We start from the raw sequence: 19,384 nt of genomic DNA on the forward strand, positions 1-19,384 counted from the left end.
TTTGAGGATCACGAATCATTTGAGTCAGTTCGGGAGATCGTAGCGGGTTCGCGAATCATTTGAGTCAGTTTGAGGATCGCGAATCATTTGAATCAGTTCGGGAGTTCATAGCGGGATCGCGAATCATTTGAGTCAGTTTGGGTTCGTAAATCATAGCTGTATATGGATAGGCATTTGTAACTAATTTAGTAGCTAGTTATAATTACATTTTCCACGCTTGTTTAGGTGTGAAATGTGAACTCGTATTTTTTGTTTTAATGATGTGCCTTTTAACAGTATCAAGTATATTCAAAAACTAAACAAATCGTGCCTAAAAAGTGCATGCATCTAGGCTAATATAAAGTTACATGATGAAGTCATACTAGTGCGCGTGTGCATTTTGAGTGCGTTCTTTCACTGCATTATTCGGTGTATTCAAATGAATTTATGAATGCATGTGAATGATCACAAAATTCAAGATATGAACCCTTTGTGCCAAAAGGGTTCTTTCTTGTCATTATAGAACCTTTTTAGCATGAAAGGTTATTTGGAGTTGAGTAAAGAACCCTATGGTTCTATATAGAACCCCAATGATCCCTTTCTTCTAACAGTTTGTTGTCATAAGCAGGGTTGGTTCTAGGGTGAGTGGAGATCCATGTATGTGACTTTTTATTTTAATAAATCAGAAAGATTTACCTAGTTTAAAATATACAAAAACAATAAAAACAAATTTAAAACATTTTATTTAAAGTTTATCCCTTGTATCCTGACACATATGCTGATGTTGTGTCTCTATCTCACTTTTTTTTTTTTTTTTTTTGTCTCTATCTCTGTTTTATTTTATTTTCCAATCAAGCCTGACTGGCTACACTCGTCCTGGTAGAACAGGGATAAGAAGCAAACATGAAGCAGTGCACTGACATACACTTACTCTATAAAGATATACCAAGTATAATTATAAACGCAGGGCTCTATACACTTATATTTTTGAAGGAGGACTTACACAGCAGTTACAAATTGCATAAATAATCATAAGAAGGTTAATGTATCAAATATACAATTTGGAATAGGCTACAGAAATATGAAATTATGAAAAAACAATTAGAATGGTACTTTGCCACTAGGTGGCGGCATGCCACTGCCTTAATGAGTGAGTCGGTCAGTCATTTAATCAATGGATTCGTTAGAAACGGATCATTCATTCAGAAAAAAAGTGTGTGTGTGTGTGTGTGTGTGTGTGTCCTACAGACTGTGCTGCGCAACCGTTAACTGTTAGATGTTCAAAATGTGACGTTAAATCAGACACAATTTAAAACCGAAAAATAAATATAAAAGTTACAGATACCTGAAGTAAGCTGTTGTATCTTGGCATTCAAGTGTTTTGGCTGGGGGGTTTTACTTCCTTTTTTTAAGAAGAAGAAGATTAATTTTGAAATATCCATTTTAATTTTCGAATAAATTGATCTAGTAAAATACTACACGCCAACAAACCGCCTGCCTCCAAAAGATCTCACTTCTTTGGCTGGATCGTACAGACGCTCATCGATGGTTGGCCAGTTTACATGTCAGTTAAAAGCACTAGACTCAGTGGGCGGTTTTCGTCGGATGTGAATGACAACGCGTACTTACTTGGGTAAATTTACAGACACTGTGGACTTGAGTCGAGAGATATTTATTTTTTTATTTAAATTCTAATAGAAATTACTTTATTGGGCATGAAAACTCATTGATGGCATGGTGGTAATAAAAACATTCGGGGCTCCAGCCCCCTTAGCCCACCCCTAACACCGCCCCTGATCAGTCGTCGATCAAATTTCGATGTTGAATCAACTTTCACTCTGTGGTCTGAACATTAGAACTAAAGCATCGATTCAACTTCGAAATCACATTGACTCATCAACCGACACAGCCGGACGCATCTGATCGAAATCATAACGTCGGATCTTTGTTGAAACTTGATCAGAGGAATCGGAGATCTGTGAGTGCATTCTCACAGAAAGAAAGAGTAATTAAATATATTTTTTCGTCATTATTTTATATAGCCTTGTGGGTTGTCCGTCTGCCACTGAATATTATAGGCTAAGTTACGTTACTTAAAGTCTGAAGTGGATTTTTTTTCCCTTTTTCTTTTTTTAAGGAAACAAGCGGTGAGTAAACAAATAGAGAGTGCAAGCGTTAGAGGGTCAAGTCAACTTTTAGTTCTCATAGTATACACACACAGGCAGATTTAGTACTGGGCGAATCGAGGGTTGAGTGTTTCTGTAAATTCTGCGTGTTTTAATGAGCGCGCGCTGAACATTGTAGCGTTCAGATTCAAACACTGGAGCGGAGGGAGTTGCCATGGAAACGGGGCGATCTCGCTTCTGTTTTCACTGCTTTCGGTAAGTTTAGTAATTAAAAATTTCACAAATATCATATGCCATTGTTCCTGACATCTCTCTTGCTTGTATTTGACCCGCATCTGTTGAATTTACTTCATAGAAATGGCTTAGTGTTTTCGAACAAGTCCGAAATCTTAACTGTTATCAGAGGAGGTAACGTATGCTAACTCCATAGACTGATCTTTTATAAAGAGTTTGGGATTTTAATACATTTATGTGTAGATGAGAGGCATTGACAGTGCTGTAAAAGATTTGCTTGTCTTTTTTATTCAGCCTAAATACACACTAACGTTACCGTTAATCAGTGACGCCATTACATCAGCGTCACAGTTCAAACGCATTTTGATCTCGTCTAATGGTCAAAAAATATTGATAAAAAAACTGTTGAGGATATTTATTAAATACATATTATTTATCTTTTCTACATTTCTAGTAGCTTGGTTTCTTGTGATAAAACTGTCATTGTATACTGAATTTTGGCTCTGTGACAGATTGCTTGTTTATATTTCTAGATTCTTCTAGTGTTTGATAGCCTTCTGCATCCCAGAGTCTGAGCCAGCCTCCTTTCCAACAACATCTCCAAGGCACACTGAACCATATGACTAGCAGGTTTACCCCAAACATACATTTATGCTATCCTTACCAATTTCTGAATTAATATCACATAAAGTAGCAGTTTTCGGTGAAATGTAATTTATTTCTGTTATGTGCAGCTGTATTTTCAGCATCATTACTCCAGTCTTCAGTGTCACATGGTCTTCAGAAATCATTCTAATATGATTATTTACTGCTCAGAAACATTTCTGATTATTAACAATGTTGAAAACATCTCGAGTCTCACGGAGGAGATCGGAGGGAGACACAAGAGAAGCGACGATGAGAGAGGACCAGGCCTGGACTTCATTTTGTGTTTGTGTGCGACAGTCGTCTGCGAGGGGCTGGCATGGTGTTTTGTCTTTATTTTATTATTAAAGCTTTGTTTGATTGTCCGCCGGTTCCCGCTTTCCCCTTTCTGAGTTTGTTAAGTTTGTATGCCGTTACAGTAATATTGCGACTTTATTAAACGATCCTCTACGAAAATACAGTTTCACAGTGTTATCAATGTACTTTCAGGGAGGAACCTGTCAGCAAATCTACTTCACAGCCGTCAGTGAAAGCAGTTAACAGTTACAGACGTGTGTGTTGGATCAGTGTCAGATCTGAATTCTGCAGGTAGCTAGATCTCCAGGAACAGGATTGTACAGCCCTGTTATATTGGTAATGTATGATGGATTTTATTTTTATTGAAGGTTTCCTGGGATGACCGTTGAGGAGATCAGCACATCAGATGTTGTCCTGGACAGCTGTACCTACAGTACACCACACTGACTTCTTTGCATGGATTGCTGACTACTAAAATTATGTTCTCTGAAGGTATTATAGCAAACATGAGAACCTGTGACAGTGCAAATATTGTAATGAATAGTCACACATACATTTTTTTAGTACTAACAATATGTTTGTTTTTTTACTAATTCTCTACAGCAAACACAACACAACAGTTACACCATTTCATATTCTGAGGTGCACAAATCCTAATGTACATATAAGAGAACAACAGTATACAAGTGCTCAGTTTAGCCCCTTTCACACTGAGATTCTAGATAATACACAGGTAATGTGTCCTGGCAATTGTTCCCGGATCGTTAGGATTGAAAGGCAGGTCATTCTACCATGATCTTATCTACAAATACTACTATTCTCATAAAGTCTGTAAATGTGTCCAGTTCTAACAAACATTTCAGGAAAAAATATTCAATAATACGAGCAAAATGAAATGCAGCCCTGCATAAATCTGGTATAACTGAGCCTGTGAATCTTTTAATTTGTAGAATAGGATTTATGCACCTGTAGTGAAAATTTTGAGAAGGTTTTGTTGTGTATGTGAGAGAGAAAGAAAGAAACAAAATACAAGCTTGCAACTCCAAAAACATTTTCTTGATGATTTTTGAAATATTCTCTACAAATACAAATTCCAATGTCACAAGTGCTCTTTTTTTTTAATAATAATGTACAAAGTGTCTCGATTGTACAGTAGATGTACTGTATGCAAATTTAACAAAGGGACATTAACAACTGAATATTCAGGGGATGCAAACTTGTCACCTTTAAATAAAAATTGACATTTTGAATCCAAAAATCATCCAAAGAGATCCAAAGAATTTTTAAAAAAGGAATTAGTTAATTAGTAGAATTAGTTAAATAGCACATGCTAAATAACACAAGGCATTTTTTGTTTACCTTTTATATACGTAATAAAAAGAAAAGAAATGCATGTTTTACATCAAATGTTGCCATTTTATATGAAAATATACAAAAGATAATATTTTTAAGGCATAAACAACGTATTGTGGCCTACATGATCAAACCTGACCTGATTAGGTCACATCCCTGATATTACAAACAACTCAAGTTTTGATTGCAAATGAAAACTGATTGATCTATATATGTACCTGTGTCTTCTTTATAAATCATCATCTCACATATGTCTTTTATTTTGTGGAACACAAAAGCAAAGAGTGCAGTCATATATATATATATATATATATATATATATATATATATATATATTATTAGAAAAGCAATGATAGTGAACTGTGACTGCGGTTGTCAGTTTTTTAAGGTTCTGCCTTGCATCTTCTTTTGTGACCAACTTAAAATAAGTATCACATTTGGTCATTTTTTTTTATTCAGTGAATATAGCTTTTAATTTGTGTTACTTGACACAATTTATATTAGCCTATAATATACTTTATACTTATTTGTGTGTGTATTTGTGTCTAAAAGCATTTTCTTTGCTAGACTTAGAAGGTTTCTGCTCTACACATGTATTTGTAACTGTGTATAAAATGTATTTTATAAATAATAAAGAAATTGTGACAGAAAACGTCAATAGTAAAGCAGTTTTACCCACATGAGATCAACGTAGTTTCAACGTGAGGTAAGCAAACCAATTAGATCGATTTTATGTTATTTTTGAAGGGCATGCCTGACGTTGGATCAACATTAACCCGATTGATTTTATGTCAGTTTGCTATCATTTGAGTCAGTTCGGGAGTTCAAAGCGGGTTCGCGAATCATTTGAGTCAGTTTGGGAGTTCGGAGCGTGAATCATTTGAGTCAGTTTGGGAGTTCGGAGCAGGATCGCGAATCATTTGAGTTAGTTCGGGAGTTCGGAGCGGGTTCGCGAATCATTTGAGTCAGTTTGGGGTTCGCAAATCATTTGAATCAGTTAGGAAGTTCGGAGCGGGAACGCGAATCATTTGAGTCAGTTTGGGAGTTCGGAGCAGGATCGCGAATCATTTGAGTTAGTTCGGGAGTTCGGAGCGGGTTCGCGAATCGTTTGAGTCAGTTTGGGGTTCGCGAATCATTTGAATCAGTTCGGAGCGGGATCGCGAATCATTTGAGTCAGTTCGGGAGTTCAAAGCGGGTTAGCGAATCATTTGAGTCAGTTCGGCAGTTCAAAGTGGGTTCGCGAATCATTTGAGTCATTTCGGGAGTTAAGAGCGTGAATCATTTAAGTCCGTTAGGAGGAGCGGGATCGCGAATCATTTGAGTTCGGAGACAAAATAGTAGTGACAGAGTGATATATATTGACACTGCCCATTAAACAACATATATTTGGCCATTTGGTTGATAACTGTGCATGCAGTGCTAGATGACATTTCCTTCTCAGTACCAAACAACCAACAGTCAACACATTTGAGCAAACATTTTCTGGAGTAAAGATGGTGAAATTGTAAACTACATCACAATATTCCTTTTTTATTGTGACGTATGTTACAATATTCCATTTGTGTTGCCAAGCAATTGAACAGGTGAGACGACATGCTGAAGTTCAAACCAAGCATCAGAATGGGGATGAAAGGGGATTTAAGTTACTTTGAACATGGAAGTTGTTGGTGCCAGTGTTTCAAAAACAACTAATATACTGGGATTTTCACGCACAACCATCTCTAGGGTTTACAGAGAATGGTCTGAAAAAGAGAAAATATCCAGTGAGCAGAAGTTGTGTGGACGAAAATGCCTTGTTGATGTCAGAGGAGAATGGGCAGACTGGTTATCTCAAATAACCAATTGTTACAACCAAGGCACACAAAATACAGTCTCTGACCGCACAACACGTCAAACCCTTAAGCAGATGGGCTACAGCAGCAGAAGACCACACGGGAAAACTAAGAACGGGAAACTAAGGCTACAGTTTGCACAGGCACACCAAAATTGGACAATAGAAGTATAGAAAAACATTACCTGGTCTGATGAGTCTCGATTTCTGCTGCTACATTTAAAAGGTAAGGTCAGAATTTGGCATAAAGAACACTAAAGCATTGATCCATCCTGGCTTGTCTCAGCGGTTCAGGCTGGTGGTGGTGGTGTAATGGTGTGGGGGATATTTTCATGCCACACTTTTGGGCCCCTTAGTACTAATAGAGCATTGTTTAAACACCACATCCTACTGAGTATTTTTGCTGACTATGTCCATCCCTTTATGATTACAGTGTACCCGTCTTCTGATGACTACTTCTAGCAGGATAATGCAACGTCACAAAGCTCAAATCATCTCAGACTGGTTTCTTGAACATGACAATGAGTTCACTTAACTCAAATGGCCTCCACAGTCACCAGATCTCAATCCAGTGGAGCAGCTTTGGGATGTGGTGGAATGGGAGATTTGCATCATGGATGTGCAGCCAACAAATCTGCAGCAACTGCGTGATGCTCTCATGTCAATATAGACTAAACTCTCTGAGGAATGTTTTCAACACCTTGCTGAATCTATGCCACAAATAATTAAGGCAGTTCTGAAGGCAAAAGGGAGTCCACACCGGTACTAGCAAGGTGTACCTAATAAAGTGGCCAGTGAGTTTACATACAGGTGCTGGTCAAGTTCACTAATTCCATTCAAAAAGTGAAACTTGTATAGTATATTAATTTATTACACACAGGCTGATATATTTTAAATGTTTATTTCTTTTAATTTTGATGTTTATAACTGACAACCAAGGAAAATGACAGATTCAGTATCTCAGAAAAGTAGAATATTGTGAAAAGATTCAATATTGAAGACATCTGTTGCCACACTCTAATCAGCTAATTAACTCAAAACACCTGCAAAGCCTTTAAATGTTCTCTCAGTCTAGTTCTGTAGGCAACACAGTCATGGGGAAGACTGCTGAATTGACAGTTGTCCAAAAGATGACCATTGACACCTTGCACAAGGAGGGCAAGACACAAAAGGTCATTGCAAAAGAGGCTGGCTGTTCACAGAGCTCTGTGTCCAAGCACATTAATAGAGAGGCGAAGGAAAGGAAAAGATGTGTTAGAAAAAAAATTGTACAAGCTATAGAGATAACCGCAACCTGGAGAGGATTGTGAAACAAAACCCATTCAAAAATGTGGGGAAGATTCACAACGAGTGGACTGCAGCTGGAGTCAGTGCTTCAAGAACCACTATGCACAGACGTATGCAAGACATGGGTTTCTGCATTCCTTGTATCAAGCCACTCTTGAACAACAGACAGCGTCAGAAGCGTCTCACTTCAAAAAGCACTGGTCTGCTGCTGAGTGGTCCAAAGTTATGTTCTCTGATGAAAGTAAATTTAGCATTTCCTTTGAATATCAGGGTCCCAGAGTCTGGAGGAAGAGAGGAGAGGCACACAATCTACGTTGCTTGAGGTCCAGTGAAAATTTTCCACAGTCAGTGATGGTTTGCAGTGCCATGTCATCTGCTGGTGTTGGTCCACTGTGTTTTCTGAGGTCCAGGGTCAATGCAGTCATATACCCGCTTCCTGCAGCCGACCAACTAGAGATGCAGATTTTATTTTAGAAACAGGACTTGGCACCTGTACACAGTGCTAAAGCTTCCAGTACCTGGTTTAAGGACCATGGAATCCCTGTTCGGCCAGCAAGTGCTGTACATGCTCATACTTTTCATTTTTCTAAAAAGATTTCTAAAAATCCTTTCTTTGTATTGGTCTTAAGTAATGTTCTCATTTTCTGAGATACTGAATCCTTCCTTAGTTGTCAGTAATAATCATCAAAATTAAAAGAAATAAACATTTGAAATATATCAGTCTGTGGGTAATGAATGAATATAATATACAAGTTTCACCTTTTGAATGGAATTAGTGAAATAAATAAACTAGATGATATTCTAATTATATGACCAGCACCTGTATATATATATATAGAGAGAGAGAGAGAGAGAGATTTAAATGATAGGCCGATATTTATTTAAGAATGATGCATTAATTATAATGTGATACATTAAAAGAAAAGTATCAAAAATATGAACTGTTTTCAAATAACAAAAAAAAAAAACTGCTTCTTGAGCAGTTTCTGACTAGTACTCATTCACACTTTCACATGTGCTGCTGATATGATTCGTCAGTTAATCTTAGCTGGTTATTTTGTGTCGGTAAAAAAAATAGTAATTTTTTTTTTTTTTGTAAAAGCCCGATGAAGCTTTTACTAATTATTTAAAATTCATCTGATCTGACTCTACACAACATCGCGTGCAGTAATGCAAAACCACCAGGCCACATTAGCTATTCACCTATTCTCCAACCTGTAGGCGGAACCACTGCCCTTAATGGCGATTAATTACGCAACTTGAGCTGAAAGCTGTGCGTGGTGTGAAGCCTTTTGGTTTACATATTAGTCATAAAATATTGATAGAAGGTTTGTGTGTTTTTAAACCACTTCAGTTGATTGTCCAACAACTCCTCGCGGGCTACAATGTGGGCCACGGCATTTTTGGCCATCGCTGTTGTTGTGTGCGCCGTGAGTAGCGACAGAAGTTTGGAGGACAAGGGCCGCGTGGAATTGCAGCGAGTGCGTGAACTGTCGCAGCAGCCGCGATACGGCGAGTGCTGGTCACGAGCGCTGGAGAAAATACAATCGAGCTGCAAAGAGTTCAGTGATGATGTGCAGAGCAAAATCGCTTTGTCCTTCACACACTGCCACCTGCAAAGGTCAACAGCTCATTTTACTAGAACCAGCTCAAGGTTCTCTGGTCTTCAGTGGTTTATGTTGACCCCTGACAGACCAGGGCTGCGTTTCCCGAAAACATCGTAAGCCTAAATTGATCGTAGAACTATTATCATCTTAGTTTTACGATGTTTTTGGAAAAAGCAGCACATACTGGTAGACCAGCCAATCTATTTATCTTTCTTTCTATCATGTTTTTATTTTATTTGAATCAATAGCAAGTATCTATATTAACAAATCAATAATTAATATGGCCTAATTTTATTCAGTATATTAAAAATGCATGATTTGCATTTTATTAACATTATTTTTTTTAATCATTGCATTTCAAATACATTTTTCTCTGCTGTCATTATTGGCTGTATCTGAACAGACCTGATGAGAAGCACTACTTTAGCCACAGTGTTTGGATTTTAATCAACATTAAATAGTCTTCTGTCTCGGTCTAATAATTTTTTTGCAGGTCAGGTCGTAGTTTCCCAGATTGTCCTGAAGATAGTGATGTCAAAACCTGCACTCAAGACATGGATCCTGTGGCCTTCAACACTTACACTGAGTTTTTTACCCATGCACACAGTATATGTCATTACTTACAGAGTGAGCGCTGGCAACAAAAAGCTGAGAGCACCATTCATCGGTACAAAGCTCACTAGATGTATACTTTAAATAAGAAAGGTGTTTATGTGCATAAAATATTAATGTGAGCCAGTGTTCATCTGTGTTTCAGGTTGACTGAGAGTTCAGCGGGGGTCGCGGAGCAGCTGGCCTCCACCCAGCGGATGGCAGAAGATCTGGTCGTGGCCCAGAGTGCCGCGCTGAAATCCCAGGAAAGCATCCTTCGCAATGGAGAGGAACTCAAGAGCACCCTGCAAGACTCCACTCAAGGTGATGGCCAATGCATAAAATAGAAGGAAATATGCTTATTGAAGTATGACATCTGGTTTCGAATCACTGATAGTGAAAGTTTTAGCAGTAAAATGTTAAAATACACATTTATTTAAAATAAGAAAAGGTCATGGTAACAAAAAAAATGATACAATTAAATTATATAAAATGAGATTAGGCAATGAATTATAATGTACAGTACAAAAAAATGGATATTCATATTGAGCTTTAATTCTATTTTACAGTGTTTTCTTATATGCATTTAATTTTTTATAGGCATATAATATTTGGGGAAATGAGCATGCACACCGATGTATTATACATCCTTTGTAATTACTTACAGCTCCAAGGTGTAAAGGTCATAGGTCAGGTTGAGATGTCACAACTCTCCTCTCTCATAATTTAGATACTTAGGTCATCGCTCTCTCTTTTATACTCATTTTATGTCAGTTCTTGCAAGTATCTGCAGTTAAATTTATTCCAGAATTAATTCACTCTTAACCACTTAACATGCAGACTCCATTCAGACTGTTTTGTAGATAATTTCAGCCTGACAGAAACGTCTTATTTTCTGCATGTTGTAGAGATGAGGCAATCAAAGTGAAGTATGTGCTTGACCTCAAAATGTCTTGTCTTTTTCCTCATTCTTTGCTTGTGTGCTGTGATCCTCACTGAGCTGAAATGTTTCAGGCCTGAGAGATGTGTTTGTGGAGATGAGGCATTCTGCACAGGAGCAGCAGGTGGCATTTGCGGAGATCTTTAACCGTGTAGCTTTCCTCCAGAGCTTCATCATGTCTGAAACGCACACGTTTAGTTCCCTCTTCTACAACGCCCTGGGCTTTGGCGCCTCTTTCTTTCTGACTTCTGTCCGGCGCACAGCTGGAGCAAGGTGAGAATATACCTGATTAGTCCTTCTAGAATAGATGATGCTGTAGAAATAAGTAAAAGGGTCTTTTTTTTTATTTACTTATTTATTTTTACCTAAATATTTTTTTCATGACCCTTAACACTGGCCCTTTTCTAAAGAATTAAAAAAAAGTTTATTTTTGCTGCAGGTTTTTTGTCTTTGGTAATGTTTACATGGAAACTTTCTCTCTTTGTATGTGAAATGCGACCTGGCGTTTCTCTTTTGCTAGCGTTTCTTACGATATGCAGAGCAGTAGGTGCTACACACAGACAGGAACCGCACTGGCTGGACAAATATTCCCACTTCAGAGCAGACGTTATTGTGAATATGTTCAAATGTATGCATACATCTTGAATCAGACGTGTGCACAAATTCGTAAAAAGCCATTTCAAATGCTTTATTTTTAGTTTAATATTTTAATTTAATTCTCATTTCTTAAGTTTAGGCATCATGTGTCCATTTATTGAAACTTATTCATCTGTCTGAAGTCAGAAACTTGCACACAAAAAAAACAATTTATTTAGAAGTTTTGAAGTTTGAGTGTTTCCATAGTAGGCATCGTGTGCACGTTCAATTTTTGAAGCTTTTAATGTTTTACTTTAATTATTTTAATTCAATTATATTGTACATCACATTGACCCTTTTAATAAAATCACTCAGACTTTGACATTGATTTTTCATTTTAGATTTTTCCTTTTTGGACTTGTGGCTTTGAATATATACCTCGAAAGGATGATCTGTAAGACGGTGTTGGAAAGCGAGGACCATGGTTTCCAACAGATGGTAAGACTAGTCCAAAATACTGATGTGGTCATTGTTGTCTAGGTTTGAATTGTGGGTTTTAAGCAAAATCACGGTTTTAATGCAAATTTTTCCTCATTTGCATAGGAGAAAATAGCCTTTTTAGTTGGTCTTCTAAGAAAATTCATGGTTCTAATTGGCTGCCTTGTTCTGCTGTACTTCGCTCTGCGCTACCGCAATATCAGCCGAGAGAGTCTTGAAATCCTGAAGGAGCTCAAAGAGACTCGCTCTGATCTTCAGCAGGCCTTGCAAAAAGCAGGTACTTTATCTCCAAGAGAGCAGGTACCTAGACTTGATTTAATGGGTTTAGTTCCGGAATTTGTTCTTGATCTTTCTTATCATACCTTCTAGAATGTCTCTCGGCATCTGTGGATGAATGGAAGAGGTCCAGACCAAAACACTGGCAGAGCAAGTGGGAAGAGCGAGATGACAGTTTAGTTGTTCTGCATCCCTCTAGCGTCGTGAATGCGGCCCTGTCCACATTCTCTGCATCTCCGGACAGTAAGAGCTGACATTTTAATCAATCTGCATGTTTCAGAAGGGGTCCTGAGCTCAAATGATGATTTAAATAAGATGCGTAGTTGGTGGTAATATAATATGGTTAAGTTCCTGGTAATATTTAAATTAGTGTTCTAATTTGTTGAACTAACATCCTATTTCCAATGTAAATTGATATTGTCATCAGCCAGACATTATGAGACACGGAGCACGTCAGAAGCCCAGAAGAGACGTCAGCGGCACACGTCAGGGTCTCGTACACGGACGTCTTCTGTCACGGTGTACAGTGTGCTGGTGGATGACAATGAGGTGATGTACATACATTAATATGAATTAATTTTATAGGAATGTTTTTATATTGTGGTTCTGTTACAGTAAGATTGCTTACTTTAAAGTAAATCACTTTAGAAGCTTATTTAATAATTAGGGATGAAGATTTGACACAGTACAGTGAACTTATTTATATTGACCATGGACATTTACATTGATGGTTTTTTCATTTTAGATTTTTTTTTTTTTTATCTTTTTTGACATGTGGTTTTGAATTTACATTTAAAAGGATGACCTAATGATGAGCTAACCTGGTTACATTCTAGGAAGATTAATAGAGAATAACTTTAATTAAAATTTGAAGAGTTTGGTTCTAAAACGTGATAAATGCCATTAAAAAATATATATATATATATATATATATATAAAAAAAAAAATAATATATATATATATATATATATATATATATATATATATATATATATATATATATATATATATATATATACACATGTGTATATATATATATACATGTGTATATATATATATATATATATATATATATATATATATATTAGTTTCTGCCAAAATCATGAGTTGGTCAAGTCAATTTTTTATTTTATGCAAAATGCGATATTCGTTATTACGTCATGTTTTCTCTTTTTTTTTTCAAACCACAACAAACGGCAGTCTCCCTTTTTTTGCAAAATGTGATATATCCTCTTAACTAATCACAGCGCACCATTCCACATACTGTAAACAGTAACAACCAATCACAGCGCACCATTACACACACTGTAAATGTAACAACCAATCACAGCGCACCATTACACACACTGTAAACGGTAACAACCAATCACAGCCCACCATTCCACGCACTCTAGACGGTAATGGCGGCGCTTTGAATACACTCTACATCTTAGTTTTCCTCATTTACTTTGTACTTTGTGATCAACAAACAAGTGCTGCACGATAAATCGCATGTGAGTTCCATGCGCAACTTGTCAGTAAAGCTGGTTCTGTGAATAGTACCGGGAAATCTCCATCACGTGCTTTCAGATGGAAATTATTCAGATGCATTTACTTCACAGAGCCGTAGATCACAGACAAGCTACGCTATATCACATTCATTAGATGAATCACATTCGATTATGAATGTTTTTATTAATGCCATTTATGTTTTTGTTAATACAACACACAGGACGACTAGTTAACTAAATTAATTTAACATGGCAAAGATAAATGCACTTTTGGAAGTTGAATGTAAGGTAAATGTCATTTTGGAATTTCTGTGGTCTAATGTGATATTGTTCATGATGATATTTTCTTTCATTGCTGTAATAAATGTATAGCTTTAACAAGATGACCCGCTGAATTCATTTTAGAAGCGATGACTGATGGATGTATTTTTAGTCCAGTGCCTGTATGTATTGATTGATCTATAATTAGTATTGCAGTATTAGTATAGTACAGATGCTGAAACATGTTGATCAACTTACAATGTTGTGTATTTTCATCAGTTTCAATATGAAAAATTAAATTTTGAGAAAAAAAAGTATCATGGATTTATTGCATTTTGGGATGAAAAAAAATAATTTTAAAATCAAAAAATCTGAAAATCATTTCTCTTTGAAACAGAAAATAGTCGTTTTCATTTAGCCATAAACACATTTTTACTCAAATTAATCAATATGGATTTATTATGTTTTGGAACCAAACTCTTAATTTGTCCCTGACTCAAATTACCCCACTGCATCATATTTACTGAAGGAAATCGAATAGTTCCTTATTGATTTTGGGTGTTGATTGTTGAAGGCCTAATCCTGATTTCAAGAATAATGGCCAGTGATAAAAGAAAATGAGCTAGTTGTTTTCTGCGACATCTCTGGGTGTTTTACTACAATATATATATATATATATATATATATATATATATATATATATATATATATATATATATATATATATATATATATATAATGACTAAACATTTACTACATTTAGTATTATTTTGTGGGGAAAAAAAATTTACATGGAAGGTTTTTGAACACAGTATCATCAAATTAGGTTATATTAGGCCTTTCTTCCCAATAAATCGGCAGATTTTATTTTTTTTTTTTCAAATGCAGGGCTTTGAAATATTATATTGAAAACTTTCACTCATTCAACAAAAACATAATTTGTCAGTCATTTTTGAAGTTTCTGAATTCTCAGCCATGCACAGACATTTCTAGCACTTTTCTCAATAATATTTATCCATTTCTAGCAAAGTAATTATAGATGTTTATTGCAAAAACCGTGTGGCATGTATTTTCCGGCTGTATTTTGATTGAAAATGTCTGTATGTTAATATATTCTCATTGTTTCCCCACCAGCCGAGGTATAGCTTGAGAAGTCGGAAATCTTTGAATGGTCCAGACGTTAGAGGAGTGAAGGACTGATGCAGAATATCAGAAAAAGGTTTGATTGCCATCTAAAGATCTGATCCAGTGAATAACAAAGGTTCCGGATCATTGGAGAGATCTTAAACCTCTGAAAGATGGAAGATCACAGATGTTTTATCCATTTTGAATGTACGATTCCTTTTTAATCTTTAAACATTATATATTTTGTTGTTGTTGTTGTTTTTTTCAAATGTGTTGTTTTTACATAACCAATAAATACATTCCAGTGTAACAACTGAAGGTAAACTTCTTGCCCTTTACTACAAGCGCAGCAGGTTAATAGTGTATCTGACTTTATAAGCAAGACTGACATCTAATGGTCAAACTGTGTAATTGACAGCAACAATTATAGAAAAGGCTCCTCAAACCACCTTCCTCAGTCAAATACTGTCATCACAGCAGTAAGTGGTGGGCAGGACCTTTTTGCTCTTTTTAACTTAAAAGTGGATTGTTTCTGTACTATATATGACATATGCAGGAATAGATCTGTATGTCACTAAACCTCTGATGATTATGATAAACATGCAAAAAATGTATTGCATGGAGAGAGGTGTGCAGAGTTTCAGTCCTGCAGTTGGACAGAATCTACAGACTCGGCCTGTACGAACTCCGCTTAAATAAACATTGCACCCTTTCCACTCATAACATGGTAATTTATGAGAAAGCATACTCAGAAAGCCGGCTTAATCTCACAAAACCGGTCTTGGGCATGTAAGATTTTTTTTATTCCAAGACAATGAATTAATAGAAAAAAAATAATATTTATTCCTTACAGGAATTGATTAGGGTCAGCATTTATTTTTGCTGCATGACAACATTTCTCTACAAATTAACATAAACCAAAATTATATTGTGATACAGACATGCGGTTTTGATTTTTAAGATCTTAAATGGAGTTTGTCATTCAAAACTATGTATTCATCTTTGGCTGTTAAGGGCTTTATGGACTTTAATGGAGTGGTATTAACCTAAAGACAACCAATTAGATCCACCCAAATTCAAAACTGGTTAAAAGTTGAGTTTTTTCCCCTCCTACCTCTGAAGCCTTCTCAACTTGAGCTACTGGTGCAATGTAGGTCAAATTGGGACCAGGACTCCATGTTTACACACACTTAAACTATCTTTTTATGGAGTGTAAATGTTTAATGTATGAAATATAAACAATCTCCCCGATTAAGACACAGAGGGGTTTCTTTTCAGGAAGGGGGGACTTTCAAATCCTTTGAAAGTTTTTCCTTTGCATCACAAACCCTTAGGAAAAGAAAGAGGAGGAGAAAAAAAAGAAAAACAGACTTTAGGGAAAGAGGAGAGAGAGATGGAGGGGGTTGAAGCTCGGTTTCATATGTCCTGAAGGAGGAGGAGGAAGGAGGTTTTCAGTTTAACAGACTTTTAGCGTTGTCGAGTCCCACAAAAGAACAGACACGCAACCGGTGGAGAGCGACACGAGTGGAACACTGCAACATTCTAACAATGGAACGCTGCGACACTGTAACGTTTGTTTTGTTTGAGGACGCCGCTTAAAATACACGCCGACAGCCGGAGGAGTTCCAAACGGAGAATGTGGATTGTGTTCGAAGCAGCTGAGTGTGCATATTTTTGGATACGGTTATACCGAGAGGAAACGGGGGGGAAACCGTCAGAATATTAACGACGATATGCGGCTCCGTTTTACATTCCGCAACAACAAGTTTAGGAAAGATGAAATGGAAAAGTTCGATTTAAAACGCGAGTGTCACTAACAGAGCCAATGTGGGGTTCTTCGAAGCGTCACGTTATAATGTTCTCATCTTCTGTTATGGATTTCTAACGTTATTCGTTGCTTCTGTGTGACCGCAACACTACTGCAAATGTCATGAGAAGATGATTGGATTTCATAAAGGTCATTGCGCGTTCGGAGTTCTTTCTGTCGCACTTGCTTGGACTTGTATGTGGTTCTGGTTTAACTGATCGTTGATGGCTGTTTCTGGTCGGATTTACTCTCCACCGGCTGATCTGGGGGGATCGATCCGCCTGATTCACCCTTTCCAGCATCTACAGGAGGAGGACGAGCTCGGGACGAGAGAGAGGCTGGTGGTTTTGGACCTGGACTGTTTTGAAGACTCGGCTTTTATATCTGGACCTGGATTATAAAGCCAGTTCCCTGGAAATCGTCCGCGTCTTGTGTGCTGTTTGCCTGCGTGAGGGTTTCGCAGGCAGGGATGCAGTTGAATCGACCCAAGAGCGCGCATCTCATCAGCTCCAGTCCGCACAGTTCATCTTCTTATTCCAGTCAGTTCAAAAGCATGCGCTTCTCATACCACATCAGCAGCGGTTTACCCAGTCCACAGCCTGTCCTGCGCAGATCAGGTGAGTCTGGAGCTTATTTAAGCCTAGATCATACTCTGACATGTGTGTGTCATTTCCATTTCTTTTCAGTTTAAGCGTTTCGCGTGCAGTTCTGCCAAAGCATCATTACAAAAAACAGAGGTGACGTTGATGCAAATGCAGATGTGTCCGTGACAATAAGGATGAAATGAAGGAGAATTTTTATAACTTCTTGGAAAAGTAGTATTTAGAAAAGTTTGTTGTTTTCTACATAAAATGTGAATTAATAATGATCCGTTTTCAAAAATATTTTAAGTTTGAATCATAAGTCTTACATTTTTTTTTTCAAGATTACTCCATTTGACCTGAACATGACTTTTCCTTAAAAGGTCAGATATTATATTTTTAATAACACAGTGATGAGGTCCTGTCTGTTTTGATGGTTTTCTTGTCACATGACAACAAAATGGCTTCCTGTGTGTTGGTTATGCCTCACTGATTTGGATGAGGTTTTTATTATAGTATTAATATTAGAAATCAAATTTGCTCAAATGGTAGTAATATTTTTTATTATTTTTTTCAAGGTTTTGAAAATAAAAAAGTCTTATGCTCACCAAGACTGCTTTTATTTGATTGAAAATACTGTAATACTGTGAAATATTACAGTTTTAATTTCAATTTTAACACCTAAATTCTTAGTTTTTTTTTTTTTTTTAAAGAAATTACAATATTTAAAAATAGGAATTTTTATATTGTCATTTAACAATTTTATTATTTTTGTATGCCGATTTACATACCTGGTTTTTTTTACAAAAATAATTTACAAAATGGAATATTATGCAACCACTTGAATCAACATTTCTTTCAACATGAATTTTATTATTTTAATTACATCTTGTCTTATTTATAATCTCTGAATGGTTACATTCTAATGACATTTTTTACTTTAAAGTTATGAAAAAATGTCAAAAGGACATTTTAATGCGGAAATGGAAAACGTATCATAGAAAAGATGCATTAGTCATTTTTCATATTAATTTGAACAAAATTAACAAAAACAAGCATCATTGACCCAAACAGTATATGTAGCCGAGGATCTGTTCTGCTAAACCAAAGCTTGCAGGTTTAAACCCCAAAAGGGTAGATCCATTAACTGTGACCGTTGTGTCCTTGAGTAAGACACCTAACCTCTTGTGACTCAATTGTTTTTTGCCACAATTGTTACCCCAACACTTCAGACCAATAAGTCACAACCCAGTCACATGACAACTGCTGTATTATGATCATGTTAACAACAGACATAAGTAATGTGTACATGGAGTAAATGTGCATGCATTGTGACCCTGTAAACTGCTTTGGATAAAACCTGAAATTAACACACATGTGTTGATGTAAACGTAGACATAGATGTTGAATACTTGAAATGCTTGATGTTTTCCTCTCTGAGAGCGAGCTTTGACTCCGGATGTCTAGAAAAATACCACCACTCCAGTCCTTGTGTAACATATTGTCTAGGCGCTTGTACAACGGAGTCCCAGAAAAATCACCCTTAAACTATATTAAGGGCAGGCCAAGCTCTTTTAAATGATTACCAAAAGAAATCAGCATTCATCTTAGTTATCCTTCACAGCACAGAAGCAACTGTGCTCTGAATGGATGTGTCTGAAGACGAGGTCATCAGTCAAAGTGGCATAATGTATTATCCTGCCACCGCACGTTTGTCTCAGAGGACGGCGTGCCACTAAATCAATGCCCTACGTTCAGAGTGACATTTTCATGTGATTCCCATTTAAATTCCTGTATAAAGAGCATGCAGTGTGTATCTTGATAATACAGTGCAATATTTTCCAGTTTGCAGCAGTCACAGTAATGTATGTAGATAAACA

At 36.6% G+C, this 19,384-nt stretch overlaps 2 protein-coding genes across 3 annotated transcripts in view; both read left to right on the forward strand.

The window, feature by feature from the left end:
- Window positions 1–8,952: 8,952 nt before the first annotated feature.
- Window positions 8,953–15,450, forward strand: LOC127963095 (uncharacterized). The gene is made up of 9 exons (XM_052562759.1): window positions 8,953–9,373; window positions 9,853–10,026; window positions 10,117–10,274; window positions 10,965–11,163; window positions 11,868–11,964; window positions 12,070–12,241; window positions 12,334–12,483; window positions 12,668–12,789; window positions 15,126–15,450. The coding sequence occupies exons 1-9, from the start codon at window positions 9,138–9,140 to the stop codon at window positions 15,189–15,191; spliced, it is 1,374 nt and encodes a 457-aa protein (XP_052418719.1). The 5' UTR covers window positions 8,953–9,137; the 3' UTR covers window positions 15,192–15,450.
- Window positions 15,451–16,331: 881 nt separating this feature from the next.
- The window catches only part of fgd1 (FYVE, RhoGEF and PH domain containing 1), a 43,683-nt gene continuing 40,630 nt past the window's right edge, over window positions 16,332–19,384 (forward strand). The window contains exon 1 of one of the 2 annotated variants that reach the window (XM_052563858.1): window positions 16,332–17,540. In XM_052563858.1, the coding sequence (XP_052419818.1) occupies window positions 17,393–17,540 (148 nt within the window). In that variant the 5' untranslated portion in view covers window positions 16,332–17,392. The remainder of the gene's footprint in view (window positions 17,541–19,384) is intronic. The other variant, XM_052563859.1, reaches the window with a different exon arrangement.

Source organism: Carassius gibelio, chromosome B8 (genome assembly GCF_023724105.1).
Source record: "Carassius gibelio isolate Cgi1373 ecotype wild population from Czech Republic chromosome B8, carGib1.2-hapl.c, whole genome shotgun sequence".
Classification (NCBI taxonomy): domain Eukaryota; kingdom Metazoa; phylum Chordata; class Actinopteri; order Cypriniformes; family Cyprinidae; genus Carassius; species Carassius gibelio.